The 16,588-nt window shown below is 41.0% G+C and overlaps 1 protein-coding gene across 2 annotated transcripts in view; it reads left to right on the forward strand.

Moving 5' to 3' along the window:
- The window catches only part of LOC126272520 (cytochrome P450 6k1-like), an 87,498-nt gene that overhangs the window by 41,629 nt on the left and 29,281 nt on the right, over positions 1–16,588 (forward strand). Inside the window, exon 6 of one of the 2 annotated variants that reach the window (XM_049975426.1) lies at positions 7,025–7,231. The exons of the other annotated variant lie outside the window; for it this stretch is intronic. Coding sequence (XP_049831383.1) covers positions 7,025–7,231 — 207 coding nt within the window. The remainder of the gene's footprint in view (positions 1–7,024; positions 7,232–16,588) is intronic. 2 annotated transcript variants of the gene reach the window in all.

The raw sequence follows: 16,588 nt of genomic DNA on the forward strand, positions 1-16,588 counted from the left end.
TAACACTGTAGCAGGGCATTTGCCAAATATGGCATAAATTAACCAAAAGTGTTAACCTCTGGGAGGATTTTGAAAGATTTGACCTTACCTAACAGACACAGGAAATCGAACATGAATTTCGTAATGGTAGCAGTTAGTAGATACTAGAAAGACTAAAATTTTGCAAGAAGTTACAGTAACAGAGATCTTGTAAGTGAAATAATAAAACGGTCACCACCCTAGTTAGGCATAATAATGTGAAAACATTATTTTCAATGAATCTATCTTTACTCTTGCAAAAGGGACTTTCATCAATTCTTTCTCGTTATAGTGCAATGAACACCTGCAATTACAAGACGAACAACACAGTGAATAGCAGTAGTTACAAACAGCATACGTAAGCAATCATAAAAAAATTTTGACTTTATCCCTGTTGACGATAATCTTCACTTTTACGTTTCATTACTTTTGCACAGGAATTATTCCCAAAGGCTTACACAAGGTGAAGTGGCACATATGCCCATCACAAATGCAATAAGATAACACAGAACGAATACCTTTTATATGATTACTTCAGGTTTCTTAAGCTAGAAAACAACTATTCAGTTTGGTTTCTTCCTGATATAAAAGAATGAAATGGGGGCCTACAAACCATCCCTCCTTTATATAAGCAATCTATATACACATTTTAGAAATATTTTGCGTTATGATAAAAGCTGAATTATTGCCCCACTTAAGATCTTTTATCTTGTAAAGTTTTAACATTATTTGTACTGACAATACTGTGTACAACTTCAGAAATGACTTCAAGTAAAAGTTAAACTTCAAATAGCATCAAAACCAAAAGCTTTATAACACCACTTGTGAAGCAAGTTATTTTCACTGACAACTTTTATACTGCTGAAAATTAAAACGCTGATATTTGTAAGATAGAAGCAAACCAAAACACATTTTTATAAATTCATCAGTGTCTCCGTTGACCTCAATGAAACCATTAATCTGACTCTCCACATTTATATATTTTTGCATTCAGAAATTAGGCATAGGCAAATAACACAGATTGTTGTCAGTTTTCACATACAGGATACTCGGTGTTTAACCATTTATAGGATAAGACCATGTTAGGTACCACGAAAGGAGTAAATGCATGGTTCGAACACAAAGTTCAGCAGTATTTGAATTATTATTGTAAATTAAATCACACAAACACTCTGATTCGTACTGTTACACAATTCTAACCTCTTGGACCTGGTGAAGTAGTGGCGCAATAGTGGTGGCGACTACCTGGTCCTTTCTTTTGCCAGTAATATGCACTATTTAGTTCTTCTTGGCGGCGTGAATATCGTTTTTAGAGCCATTCCAATGCGAGAGCACCATTTTACAGCCACAATTACACCGGAGGCCATTCCATTTCAAATTACGTAGATACTGAATGTCTCGCTCGGTACCTGCGCTGTTGACTGGTCGGCTGCTGGCTACTGACCCCTCCTGTGCTCTCTCGCCTCCCGCTCAGCCTGAAAGCCACTTCCACCTTTTCTATAACCGCCAAACTACTGCTGTAGCGGAGGCGAATCACTATGTCTCTTATATTATACAATACAAAATTCCTAAGTATGAACCAGTTTTTATATTGCAGTTACTCATACATAAACATAGCGCGGGATTAGCCGAGCGATCTAGGGCGCTACAGTCATGGTCTGTGCGGCTGGTCCCGGCGGAGGTTCGAACTCTCTCTCGGGCATGGTTGTGTGTGTTTGTCCTTAGGCTAATTTAGATTAAGTAGTGTGTAAGCTTAGGAGCTGATGACCTTAGCAGTTAAGTCCCATAATATTTCACATACATTTGAACATTTAAAAACAAACATATTTTAAAAAAGTTTCATTGTTTAAACACACAGTTATAATTCCAGGAAACATATTTCACTAAACTCCATTTCCTTACAGTAGTGCAAAGATATTAAGCAGGAAAGAGTAAACACTTTATACTTCAAAAAAAATGGTTCAAATGGCTCTGAGCACTATGGGACTTAACTGCTGAGGTCATTAGTCCCCTAGGACTTAGAATTACTTAAACCTAACTAACCTAAGGACATCACACACATCCATGCCCGAGGCAGGATTCGACCGTAGCGGTCGCGCGGTTCCAGACTGTAGCGCCTAGAACCGCTAGGCCACTCCGGCCGGTATCCTTCCTACAGCCCAGACTTATCGTCCTGCAATTTTTTCTTTGGACCACTAAAGAAAGAAATCGGAGGTCACAGATTTGACGACGATGTGTTCGTGGACAAGTGGCCGCTGTCAAAGCCACGTTCATTTTAAGAAAAGGGGTTCATGAAACCACCTGTCTTCTGGGAAAAATGTGTTTCCCGTTCAGTTGACGATATAGAAAAATAAGTTATAAATTTTTCTGAACCTTAAATATACCTATAAAAAAATTCCTGTTTATATGTGATTCGTCCTCGTACACGTTACGTGCATGGTGCTATATTGGTGGTATAAACAAGTATCGCTCAGAACAAACACAGGTACAAAAGAATGAACACTTTAAGTGTGAAAGTAACTTTTACGTTTATTATTAGAACAAAATTTCGTTTTTCTGCTATTTGCCTCTCCCAAAATTATTGTTTGTTATGTCCACGTTTTGATTTCCGAGATCTGTTAGTTCTTTATTCAGTAGCTAGTTCAAGAGGTGACATGTATGCGCATTGCTGTGGACTGAAACCTGCTGCGGTCGAATATGGTACAGAGTTGGTGAAACTGTATGACCTTCGTTTGTTCTGTTGTGATATTGTGCGTTTTTGCCAGGACTAATTGGTTAACGCGACAGTAAAGTATCGTTGCGCGGAGGGCAAGGAAGACTATGTCGTCACTTTACTACGGCAGATGAACTGAGGCATTTCAGCTGTATGAAGGCGGTGTAGTAGAGGGGACAGGATCGCCTTTGGCACTCCTGTGACGGGTGTTCGATGAGACAGAAAGGAGGCGATCTGTCATATGCAATTGATTGGATGTGTGTTACGCTGCTGAGCAGAATGAAATCTGCAGTCGATGGCTGTTTCTCTACGGATACTTAGTGGAGCAGCGTTTGTTCAGTTACTGATAAGAGTTCGGTAAGATTGGGGAGCTGGTCATGAGTGAGATATTTTGGATGAATGCCACATTGGGTATTACTGAAGGTCGTCATGCGTCTGATTGGTGAGAGTAGGTGTAACAACCTTGTTGAAGATAAGTATTAGAGTGATTGGTCAGTGGGGAGAGATGCCAATCGGCGTAGAAAGATGGTCGCTTTAGGATTGAGAGAATTTTGGCGATTTGCCACGGCCTGAATAAAAGACAGAATATTATTGGACGGTGTTGTACAACAGGGGACGTTTCGCAAGGCCTGAGAGCACTCTTTTACGTGGCGGTGGGTGGGGCGTCATGCCCAGAGGCTATTGTGTTTCAATGTTCTACTTTTATGCCTTGGGCTATAACTGGTTGTGTGTAGGTTTGTTTCTGTTGGGTGATTATTGGAAGCGGAGGGCAAGAAGTGGGATAGTTGTGCTCGTGTCTCAATCGACATATGGCAACCCTCCTTCAAGAAACCACCTATGAAGCTATATCCCACAACGCTACCAGCTAATTTCCTCCTACCAGCCAGTACTTATCTCTTCTTTCCTCACGTCATTGGTATCTGAGATGTGGATACTCTCAAACACCACTGACAACTACAGTGGCACATTCAAAATCTCCTACAGGCAAGGAAAACGCGGGACTCGTGAAAGAAGTGCGCAAAACACGAGCCAGATATCAACGGATTATAGAAATAACAGGGGCCGTGACATTCATATAGACTGTAGGAATAACAGCCTGCCAATGTCAAACAACGCATCTCCAATGGAACAATATTCAGCACACAAAATTCCCAGCCAACTGTTACGTAACTACTCTTAGACACCAACTGGGTAGCCGACCAGAATTCTACGCTTATCCAAATTGGAAGTCACACAGTTACCCTGAGAATCCTTTCCCCTCTCCATGCAATCTCAGTGAAGTATTAAAATGAGCAGCCAAGGAGAATGAAGTGTCAATGTTGTTGTTGCTTCAGTCCGAACACTGGTTTTACGCAGCTTTCCACGCTACTCTATCCTTTGCTAGCCCCTTCATCTCTCAATAACTACTGCAACCTACATCATTCTGAATCTGCTTACTATATTCATCTCTTGGTTTCCCTCTACAATTGGCGATCCCCAAAAGTCCCTCAAATTCTAAATTGGTGAGCCCTTGATATCTCAGAATGTGGACTACCAACCGATCCCTTCTTTTAGTCAAGTTAGGCCACAGATTTCTTTTCTTCACAATTCTATCCGGTACCTCCTCATTAATTACGTGATCTACCCATCCAGTCTTAAGCAATCTTCTGTAGCAACACATTTCAAAAGCTTCTGTTCTCATCTTGTCTAAACTGTTTATCGTCCACTTTGCTCTTCTGTACAAGACTACACTTCAGGCAAATACCTTCAGAAAAGACTTTCTCACTCATAACTCTATATTCACTCTCAGCATACTGATCTTTTTCAGGAACGCTTTTCTTGCAGTTTCCATTATGAATTTTATATCCTTTCTACTTGAGCCACCATCAGTTGTTTTACTGCTCAAAAACCAAAACTCATTTACAACTCTTAGCGTCTCGTTTCCTGATCTGATTCCCTCAGCTTCGCCTGACCCAATTCGACTGCATTCCTTTGATGCTCGCTCAGTATACCGATTGGATATCTTTGGGGGTAGACTACACCCCCGTCTCATTTCCTTCTCAATCATAGCTTCCCTTTCATGCCCCTCGAGTCATAAATGTCGTCTGGTTTCCGTAGAAGTTATGCATAATATTTCGCTCCCTATGTTGTACATCTACTACCTTCAGAATTTCAATGAGTGTATTCCAGTCAACATTGTCAAAAGATTTCTCTAAATCTACAAAAGCTATAAACTCAGGTTTATCTTTCTTTAATCTATCTTCTAAGATGAAACATAGCGTCAGTATTGCCTCGTGTGCTTCAACAGTTCTTCCATTCTTCTCTAAATAATATGTGTCACTGTTTTGCAACCAGAATTTATCAAGCTGATAGATCGATAATATTCACACTTATCAGCACCTGTGTTATTTGCATTGGAATTATTCCCCGAAGTCTGATGGTACTCATACATCTTGCACACCAGGTAGAAGAGTTCTGTCATGGATGGCTTTTTCAAGGCTATCAGTAGTTCAGACGGAATATTGTCTACTCCTGGGGCCTTTTTCCGACTTAGATCTTTCAGAACTTCTCACTGTGAAGATTACATACCTTTTTTTGTGCATATCTTGAACGTGATATTTTTACATTTTATGTGAAGGGGTTGGGGGAAGGGGGTTAGAAAGCAAAACTGTACTAGCAGGATTTTTCAAATTTATTTGATTTATTTATGGAAAGCACAGATGTAGTTTTAGTACGTAAATTAAAAAATCCAACTAGCACAGCTTTTCTTTGTAGCTCCCCCTCCCTTTCCACCTCCACTCCAGTGAACCACAGCGTAGTATTAAAATTAGGTGTAAAATATCAAGACACGCACAAAAAGTTACACTAATGAGGCAAAAGATTATGACCACTGCCCACTGCGAGGCTGTGTGCTGCTTGGTGACTCTGAGGGCACGTGACACGGTAAGAGAGGTATATGAGCGAAGCAGAGACGAAAGTGGAATCTTTCTAGCGACGGTAAGTAGCGCAAATGAGGAAATCCACCGACTTAAGCTACTTTAACAAAGCCAGATCTCGGAAACGGCGAAGTTGGTCGGCTGTTCGCGTGCTACTGTCATGAAAATCTATGGAAAGTGCTTGAAGAATTCTGAGAAGGCGACAAGAAGTTCGACGTCCGTACCTCATCACAGAACATAGGGCTACGAGGCTTTCCCGCTCTCTAAAGCAGGCGGTCTGTGGCAGATCTGACGACAGAGTACAGTCCTGGTGCAGGCGTAAGTGTTTTGGAGCACACTCTTCAGCGCACAGTGTTGAACATGGTGTTCCGCAGAAGAGGACCCCTACGTGTCACCATGTTGACCTAGCAACATCGTCAATTTTGATAGCAGTGGACGCGGATCAATGGAATGTTGTCGTCTGGTCGGACGAATCCCGTTTATTGTTAAAACAGATCCAGATTCGCCGTCATCCACACGAACAGTTGCTCGAAACATGCAGTGCGCCATGGGGGCAGGCGGGTGGGAGCAGTATTATGCTATGGGGGACATTCCTTTGGGCTTCCATGAGGCCTGCGGCACTAATCGAAGGCACTATGACATCTGTGGACTACGTAAACACTGTCAGGGACCACCTGTAAACACTTATGCTTGATGTCTTCCTCAACAGCGGCAGCATCTTCCAGAAGAATAACTGTCCTTTTCACACGGCTAGAATCGTGCTCCAATGGTTCGAGTAGCATGATAGTGAACTCACGTTGATGCCTTGGCCATCAAATTCGATTTATCTGAATCAGATGAAACTGAACTGGGACGCTATCGTGTTCCAGCTCTGCGCCTACAAACCAATCGCACATAAATGACAGGAAGTGTGTGACCTGTGATAAGGTATCTGGTGCCACAAACGTCTGGAAACGTGTCAAGTACTTGTCGAATCCATGGCGTACAGAATCGCTGTTAATTTGCGTTCGGGAAATGGACCAACACGTTTTTAAGTAGGTGGTCGTAATGTTTTGGCTCATCAGTATTTGTAACCTTCACAGTCGCCAGCCATCTGTAATTCAGAACTGATATTGGTTCGTTGAGGAACGGGAAATACGATTTATGCTGTTGCTTGCCTCGAGTGATGCCAAAGCTGGGACTTGGCAGCTTTCCACAGAAGTACCGCACCTTCCCTGTGTTTTCCCCAATTTGTTGAACGCTGTATATTTAGATCAAGGTAACGCATTTACGAAGCTAAAATCAGTATTTTTCTGATTAGGCAGTATTTTTTCATAACAAATACTTTATCTGCGCAGTATAAACGTGAAAATGAAAAGAAAACGAGTAAATTTTTCAGAGCTTCCGCTACAGGATGTAGAAGCTACAGCGCTGATGTTTCTCATCACTGGCTTTGAGACATCATCTGCAACTCTGAGCTTTGCTCTCCACGAGCTGGCTGTCAATCAGGATATCCAGAAGAGGTTGCAGGATGAGACAGACAGAACGTGGGCCTTCACGTGCGATTCCGTCCTGCAAATGAGGTACCTCGACAAAGTAGTGAAAGGTAAGTCTCTCAGCTTCATTTCCCTTCGTATCGAAAAATATACACACACTGACGCCGGTTCGTTAACGGCCACATTCTTTTCGAGGAAATACCTATTCCTTCTGTGTTTATACAATGCGCAGCACAATTAAAGGATCACAGTTTCGAAACCCCGTAATTATCTCCCACTACGACGCATAACTCTGGAATTTGTGTCAAAGGTGTCTACAATCTTTCTCTATTACGGTGCAAAATGAGTATCGCACTGCGACGTCACCCTCGGGTTAGGCGACGCTTCTAACAGCTAGGAGTCGGCGTATGCAGAAAGGAAGGTCAGGGCTCAGAACTTCATTTGAGGTGCATGGTGGCTTAATGATGCCACATTGGCACCAAATTTCAGCACAATTCTACCCAACGCCACCATGGACGTATCACTCTTACCCACATTTCATCTCTTTGCTGGTGCCTCTGCGATGGAGGTCAGAACTGCGATGCCTAGCATCGAAATCAGGCGGATTTCCTATGCGTGGCAGACTCGACACAAAAACGCCGCAGGGTGTGGCCCAATTTGCGTCAGTGAAATCACCCGTTGTCTAACGGCGTCCATTTTCACACATTTCGCTATCGAAAACGATAGTTGGCAGTGCGATGCACAACAGGACGACGTTATTGACAAATTTTGTCACTGCTTCCATCAAAATGGTTCAAATGACTCCGAACACTATGGGACTTAATATCTGTGGTCATCAGTCCCCTAGAACGTAGAACTACTTAAACCTAACTAACCTAAGGACATCACACACATCCATGCCCGAGGTAGGATTCGAACCTGCGACCGTAGCAGTCGCGCGGTTCGGGACTGCTACCATCCCCCGATTCGACCCGATTTGATCCGATTTGTATGTGATCAGAAACAGAAAAGGGGTTTTGTCCTAATTCATCCCTCTTAAGACCCCCGGTTGGGCAACACCATCGGTACCACCTACGCACCTCTGTTGGGCACTGTAAAATTATCTCTACACAGACATCCACCTAGCGATCTCTAGCCGCCTGTCAGGTAGGCAACACTTTCGACGCCCCTCTGATTTCGTTTGCGGCCAGCAGGCGCTATTGTGAAGTGGGTAACTCGTCCCGACTACAGGTAGGGATTGTGAGTGAGCATCTTTGTACATGGATATTTATAAAGTGCCCAACAAAGGCGCTCGAGTTGGACCAAGGGTGTTGCAAAATCCGGTAGTCTAAGAGGCAGCCTTTGCCATTTCATTCAATTACATGTCAATATCGCAGACCTCCGTGCACATTCCACAGAAGGGCGCAGTGAAGGAGATGTGATAAAGCACAAATACCCTTTCCGCTGGCGATCACGTACAGATTTCGTCGAATAGTTTTGAATGGTCGCTAGTGGTTCCATCCCGAATAGCAAATCAAAACTTGCAATCACAGTACATTACAAAGGCATCACAGCACGTTCAATGGGGCTGCAGCCCGCCGATGTTCTTAGAAAAGGGGAATGACAGCAGTTGCAAAATTTGTCAATAACGTCGTCTTGTTGTACACAGCACTACAAACTGTCGTTTTCGAGTGAGTAATGTGTGAAAATGAACGCCCCTAAGGAACGGGTGGTTTCATTGGCGCCCTTCATTGCCACATCCTGAGGCCTTTTCGTGTCGATTCCGCCCTATTTAGCAAACATGCGCCGTTTGAATGCTGGGCTTCGTGGTTCTGACCTCCATCGCAGAGGCGTCGAACTAAGGGATGAAATTTGGGTAAGAGCGGGCGTGACAGCCTCCCCAACAGGTTACACATCCACGGTGGCGTTGGGTAGAGTAATGGATACATATAGCGTCAGTGTGATATCATTAACTCACCTTACAGATCACGTAAACTACTGAGTTCTGGCCTTTTATTTTGAATGTGCAGACATGTTGCTGTTTGAAGTTGCCGAACTCGAGGGTGACAGAGCTCCACGCTTTTGCACCGTCACAGAGAATGCTTGGAGGCAACTGTGAGTCAAAGTTGAAACTTCTGCGTCGCAATGGTAGACAGTTACGGGATTTCCAGAAGGTTATCCTTCAATTGTGCTCTGCAGTATATTTCCCACAACTTGCCAAGTTAAAGTGCTATCTAGTAACAGCAACAGTGAAATGTGTTATTTGAGGGTATGAAAGTGGCACTGATATAAATGAACTTTAGTTTTCCATGTTTTGGTTACATGACACGCAATAAAGTAAGTCTCAATTCTAAGTTAATATCTTTTGTTTAGGCTGCTGACTTAAGTGCTTTTCAGTCAAATGGTTAAACTGAAATATCATTCTGATATAAAATTTCATCTTTTGGACGGCTTTAACGCGAAAAATAGTTATCCAACTTCGGCAGAAATTTGTAAACCTGTCTCTTCGTTTGTGACGACTGAGAAACTGGAAGCTAAATTCAAAGCGACTATATTTTTCTTATGTTACTCCGTGTGAAGGAGATTCCAAACTGCAGGCAGAGTTGAAAAAACTAGAGAAAGTGTACAATACGGTATCATCGATGACTGAAGGTTCAAGAAATATCTAACGCCATAGACAAATCAACGGAAAATGTCATCATCATCTTCTCTTTCTCATGTAATCTGCCATGTGGTACATTTTTAATGGCTTGTAGTGGCAATCGCGGCTCTGATACTCTTTCCATGTGGTTCTTTCATTTATCTCTACATCCAGCTACTAAATCATTCCTTGGTTCAAAATTAAACTCTGCTCTAATATCATCTTATTTACTCTATCAAATTTTGTACACTCTTTCACAGTTCTCAGAAACCTCTTTTAACATGTTGAATCTTATTTAACTGTTGTCTGCAGAAGTTCAGGTCTCACTGCTCTAGAGAAATACAGAAATTTATATTGTTACCGTCGCGTTTTACTATTTCAACACCTATTCCAGTAAGGAAAAGAGAGAGAGAGAGAGAGAGAGAGAGAGAAAAGAAAAAAAATTCAACCTCCAGTAGTATGATTACTGTACTTTCACGTGTGTATTTTTTAAATGAAGTAAGTTAGATAAAATTCTAAGCTATATGCAAGGTCGATGGAAGTGTTATCAACGATTTATAATAAGGCCTATCAGCACTGAATTACCATCATGGTATGAGGGTCTGAGGATGGTCAAAAACTGACCAAAACCGGTTACCATCAAAATAAACATTTTTACGGTCGAGACTGTTTGCGTCCACTTTTATTGTGCTTTTTGCCAAACCGCTGCTCACCGTGAGAAATGTGCTCAAAAATTACAAAACTGAAGTAGCTACAGAAAAGCATCCACAAAAGTAACTCTGCAAATTTTGAAAACAACAAGATACCGAATATAGTGTGCAGCTAGTACAATAGCGTGAAGTGTCTCTAGTGATTTTTAAATATAAAATGCAGTTTGAACAATAAATGGAAGCGAAAAACGTTAGTCTTTCAAAAATTATTTTTTGTCGAAATAGCATTAATGAACTTAAATTACCCAACTCAAAATTATAATTTTGTTTCAACGCAGCTCTTACTTCTTTCTGTCTATTTCACGACAGGCCTATTTTTTATCATGATGGATCAAACAGTCATCCTCTGAATTATTCTTATATCATTTACAGTTGCCTGATTTGAAAATTAAAACTCTTAAGTTTGCACTTTACAAATTTTACTACACTTATCTATACCGGTAGGCGTAAGCATTTTCAAAGGAGGTATCGTAATTCGCGCGGCGAACCGGTATGTTCCTCTCTCCCCTAGTGCCAGCGGCGAAATCTTTTTGCTAATTCTTCATGACATTACTCGGCTTGCTCCCCCCCCCCCCCCCCCCCCTCTCTACACATTGCCACTTTATTTAGATCGAACCACGTCTGTCCTGCTGGGCGCCGCCATTACACACCACTGCTGCCAAACGTTTTGCGCTTTACTGACTGTCGACCGACTCTTCGTTTCCTTGCTCTACAACAAATAACATTTTTGCCCTAAGTAGTGCAGTTCTCTCTCAAACATTAACAAAATGTTTACTGTCATTCACACTGTGTACTCTAATGTTTGCGCATCATTTAAATCTTTTAGAAAACAATCGAAAATGTATCACTGAAAATTCTAAAAAAAATAAGAATTTTGCAAAAGAAAATACGATTAACTGAAAAATAACTCCACACTCTCCTAACAGGCTGGACTGGTTGTCACATTTATAACACACAGACGCATACACGGAGATATTTCAAAATAAATAACATAATAAACTGAAAAAGAAGAGAAATAAATTATGTGTCGATCCTTCGAATTTACAGCGTCCTTACAAACTGTTGTCGTTTTACAAAATCTTATGTTACATTTCTTTCCTCACCTAGTTTTTAGGTTTCGTTTATAGCGCCACACATATTCTAGAAATTTACAAGTCTTTTTATCTATGTCTTGATCGTCTAGGTAACGTATTAGATTCCCAAGGTAGTTACACTTTTTCTACAATCTCCATTATCTCGTCATAAAGGATTCCTGTAAATGCCATTACTTTTTTCTTATCAATAGGGACTTCTATATTACATTCTGCGAACAATAGGCTCAGTTTATGGGCAGCGATTTGCGGTTTGCTTATGTAATTAATGGTCATCAGCGAATTAACAAGTGCCGGCCGGTGTGGCCGAACGGTTCTAGGTGATTCAGTCTGGTACCGCACGACCGCTACGGTCGCAGGTTCGAATCTTGCCTTGGGCATGGATGTGTGCTATGTTCTTAGGTTAGTTAGGTTTAAGTAGTTCTAAGTTATAGGGGAGTGATGGCCTCAGATGTTAAGTCCCAAAGTGCTCAGAGCCATTTTTTTTAATTTGACTTGTGTTGACGTGTGATATTATTAAACCACGGTGATCTAAACATTTCCACTCTCTGAAGAGATTTTTAATCTGCGTATATGACAGGGGTGCTCCCTGTATTCCAGTGTGCTCCAGAAGAGTTAGCTAACTATTCATTCAAAACTCTGCATGTATAAACTATAAACGCTCTGAGCATCATAATTACGCTCTCTTCTTTTCTCTGTCAGTTGTATAGTGAACGCGTTGTCGGAGTAAAGTCTTCCATTCCTAATACCATTCTGCTTCTATAAAAGAAATACTGCATTCATTAAATGTACTCTTGCACATATCTTCCTGGAGTATACCTTACATGCTGTATTCTGCATTTATTTCGATCTTTTAAAGAGAGGTATAATAAAAGAATACCTTCATTCATCTACGAGTGCGACAATAAAGTAATGAGACTGATGTGAAAAAAAATGTTGCTTACCGTTTTAGTCAAGTTTAGTGTTGTCTCCTTCAAAGTAGTTACCTTCTGCTTGCACACACTTTTTCTAGCGCTTCTGTCATTGACGGTAACATTTCTGGAACTCATCTTCTGTAATATCCTCCAAGACCCTCGTCACAGCTTTTTCGACATCTTGTGTTGTTTGAAAATGGTGTCCCTTGACCGCCGTTATGACTTTTGGAAATAGTAAAGAGTCGCACAGAGCGATATCTGGTGAATAAGGTGGCTGTGGTAGTACTGAAATTTGTTTTGAAGTTACAAATTGCTGTACTGACAGAGCAGTATGGGATGGCGCATTATCGTGATGCAGAAGCCAATTATCAGCTATGTTGGCACGGTCACGAAGAACTCTTTCACGAAGTCTTTCTAAAATTTCTTTGTAGTAATATTGGTTAACTGTTTGTCCAGGAGGCACCCACTCTTTATGAACAATTCCCCTGGAATCAAAAAAGCATACAAACATGCATTTCACTTTTGAGCTTGGTTTGGTCTGGGTTTTCACTTTGAGCACCACAGTGAACTTTGGCGTTTTGTCTCTGGATCGTACTGAAAAAACCAACTTTCATCACCAGTGATAACACGGCTCAACAATTCTGGATTGATTTCCGTTTGCTCTAACAGGTCGGCTGCCACCTTTTTTCCGTGTGTCTCGCTGTGTTGGTGTGAGATTTTTGATGACAATTTTTGCACAAATCTCTCTCATACCAAGATCTTCAGTTATTATTAGACGAACCGTTTCTCGATTGATGTTCAGTTCTTCTGCAATTATTTTCACGGATAATCTTCGATCAGATCGTATGAGTTCACTCATCCTGGCCAAGTTGACATCCGTCCTTGAGGTTGATGGTCGTCCACCGCAGTCTTCATCTTCAACATTCGTTCTGCCTTCACTAAACGTTTTATGCCAACGAAAACCTTGAGCTCTTGACATAACCTCCTCTCCAAAAGCCTTCTGAAGTTTACCGTAAGTTGTCGTCGCGTTTTCACCAAATTTAATGCCAAAAGAAATGGCATACTGTTGCGCAATATTATGCAGTTCCATTTCCGTGACAAGAGACAGAAACACGTGTTAACTTATCACAGCACAACTCACAACTGAGCAGTTGCATCGATGTGCCGCTTGGACTAGAAGCAGCTTATACACCAAAATCGAAGATATTGTGCCTACGCAAGCGTGCAGGGTTTCCACATCTTGCGAAGAAAATCAGTCTCATTACTTTACTGTCGCACCTCATAGGATTAGCCTGTGCAATCAGCGATGTTAGATAGTTAGTTAATTATGTTCCATAGATCAATTGAACGATTCTTTTGTCGAATTGTTGTGGAACGAGTCAGTTTATATTATATGTGTGTATGATTATTGTTAACATTAATGAGCACATTAGTATTTTAGTACTACTCATGCAACTACACGTAATAGTAATGACTACGTTACTGTCCGCATTTTCGTGTTCCTACCTTTCACCATATGACGGTAGTCCAGAATTTTCGAACATAATCGTTTTAGTGGTCAACGTGTTATGGAGTTGCGGTCCACAATTTTGCACGGGCTTACTGACCTAAAAAGTTTTGAACACGTTAACTCACTGGTCACGTTTATTGTGACACAGTAGTCCTTACCCATGTGCGTCTTTCCAGGTTGCATTCGACCTGCCTTCATTTTTATGGCTGACTATGCGTGACCGCATCGCATTGCGCTGGTGGAAGAGCTCTTGAATAGAGAGAATATTCGACGAATGGACGGGCTTGTCCATTCTTCTGACTTGAATCCTACTGAGCCCCCGACTAAATCCCGTCGAGCACATGTGGGATGCACTGGGGATGTGGATTGCACCACCCCTACACATACACCATCGACTGTCCAGTAGCTGTCAACCGCACTGGTGCAACAATGGAACACCCTACCATTCCTTTTAACAATATTTCTTTTCTAATTATATATCAGCTTATCTGATTCTTCAAAAATCTGTAAACAGGTTTTATACACTTTTTATTGTCTTCATAGTTTTAGTTTGTTGTGATTCCAGATTCTTAGGCCTCTCGTATTTCTTATTTTATGTTTCCCTTCTAGAACTTCGGAGGAAGTTTTGTAGACACAGCTTTCCTGTGCTCTAGCGCAACTTCTGCGTTTTCTTTATTAATTCCTGCTGTGTAGTTGTGATGGTCTAGTGGGTAAGATACTACACTTGTAAGATTTGTGTTAAATGGGTTTCGTAAATTGCTGCAGTACTGTACTTCACAGGACCTTCAGTGTTCTGATGTTTCCCGCGTGCCAGTTTGCTGGCGTGGCACATCCTCATCAAAATGGGAACAATATCCTCTCTAGGTACTAGTTGAAAGTAGCCGCAACATAAGAAAAATCCTGCCACCTGATTGGTCGAACAGTTGAGGCCAGGAACGCTATTTTTATTTATTTAACCTAATCTGGACAGGGTCATTATACATCGGACCAGGGTTTCGCACATGCACGTGCAGTAGCCTTTTTACATCTAACAAATAACTAATTTAGTATGGAAAATAGTATTAAAACGATATGAGTGTGTATGTTGACAATGTCAATAAATAATACTCTCTGGCTGTGAACTATAATAATAAAGTTAATACTGGCAGTACTTGTACTACTGCTGGTGCTACCACTGATAATGATAATAGTAATAACAATAATAAGAATAGGCCTCCGGTATGTTGTGACAGTCGTAAAAGGCGACGAAAAGAACAAACCACTAATAGGGATAACCCCCCTTTTAGTGTGATTAGTTGGTTCAGGACAGAACTAATGAAGCCTCGGAGAAGCGCTGTCATGGTCGGGGACGACGCTTGAGCCCTATGCCCGTCCACAATGGTAACGGCACTGCTAGCCACACAGAAAATGATTTAAATCCAAATAGAGGTGTTTTGCAGGATATGCTTCCTGCAACCACCATAGAAGGAAAACAAAGACAGAGAATGAGATGGTCAGATGAAGTTAACCGACACCTCATGCTCTGTTATTACCAAGCAACAAACTTAGGAACGAACACAACTGGATACAGACCACAGGTATACACAACATTTATTACCAGATACCCAGAATTAAAATTTTTAACAGAACAACGACTAGCTGATCAGATCCGTGTAATAACCAAAAGTAACAGGATACCCCAGTCAGAATTAGAAAACATCAAACAACAAGTACAACAAATACTGGAACAAAATAATGTGCAATCAGAAGAAGAAGGAAATACACTAATGGACTCAAACATCCCAGAGCAAACAAACAAAGAACAACTCGTATCAATTAAACAATCAGAGGAAAACGAAATCTTAATACAGCCACCAGAACAAGCACAAACAGAACACGAAGTGACACACATGTTAGACATAGAAGAAAAATTTCAGCTGATGTATATAGAATACAGAGACACAAATACAAACATTAGACCATTCTTTTATAGACCACCAAATAACCCACAAGTCGAAACAACAATAACAACTATGAACACAATCATACACAACAAAATAAATGAAAATACAACTATGGAAGAGTTACAACTACTGGTTTATATAGGAGCACTCACTACACTAAATATACACACTAGGCAGAGATAGGAACCAACCAACACACAGAAGAAACCCACAAAACCAGCATGGCAACCCAGGCTACAGATCAGAATTGAGAAACTGAGAAAAGACATCGGACAGCTAACACAATTTGTAAGAAATGAAATATCAGACAAAAAACTAAAAAGGTTAGGTAAAGTCTCACAACAAGAAGCGATAGAGCAATTGGATGAAAAGAAGCATAAATTAAAAGCATTGGCCAAACGACTTAGAAGATACAAAAATTGAAAATAGAAGGAAACAAAACCAAACATTCAACACAAACCAAAAGAAATTTTACCAGACAATAGATAACACACACATTAAAATCGACAATCCACCAAACATAACAGACATGGAAAACTTCTGGAGTAACATATGGTCAAACTCGGTACAACATAACAGACATGCACGGTGGATACTAGCAGAAATAGACACGTACAAGACAATACCACAAATGCCTGAAGTGATAATTTTGCAACATGAGGTCACCCAAGCAATTAAT

Source organism: Schistocerca gregaria, chromosome 5 (genome assembly GCF_023897955.1).
Source record: "Schistocerca gregaria isolate iqSchGreg1 chromosome 5, iqSchGreg1.2, whole genome shotgun sequence".
In the NCBI taxonomy this organism is placed as follows: Eukaryota; Metazoa; Arthropoda; class Insecta; order Orthoptera; family Acrididae; genus Schistocerca; species Schistocerca gregaria.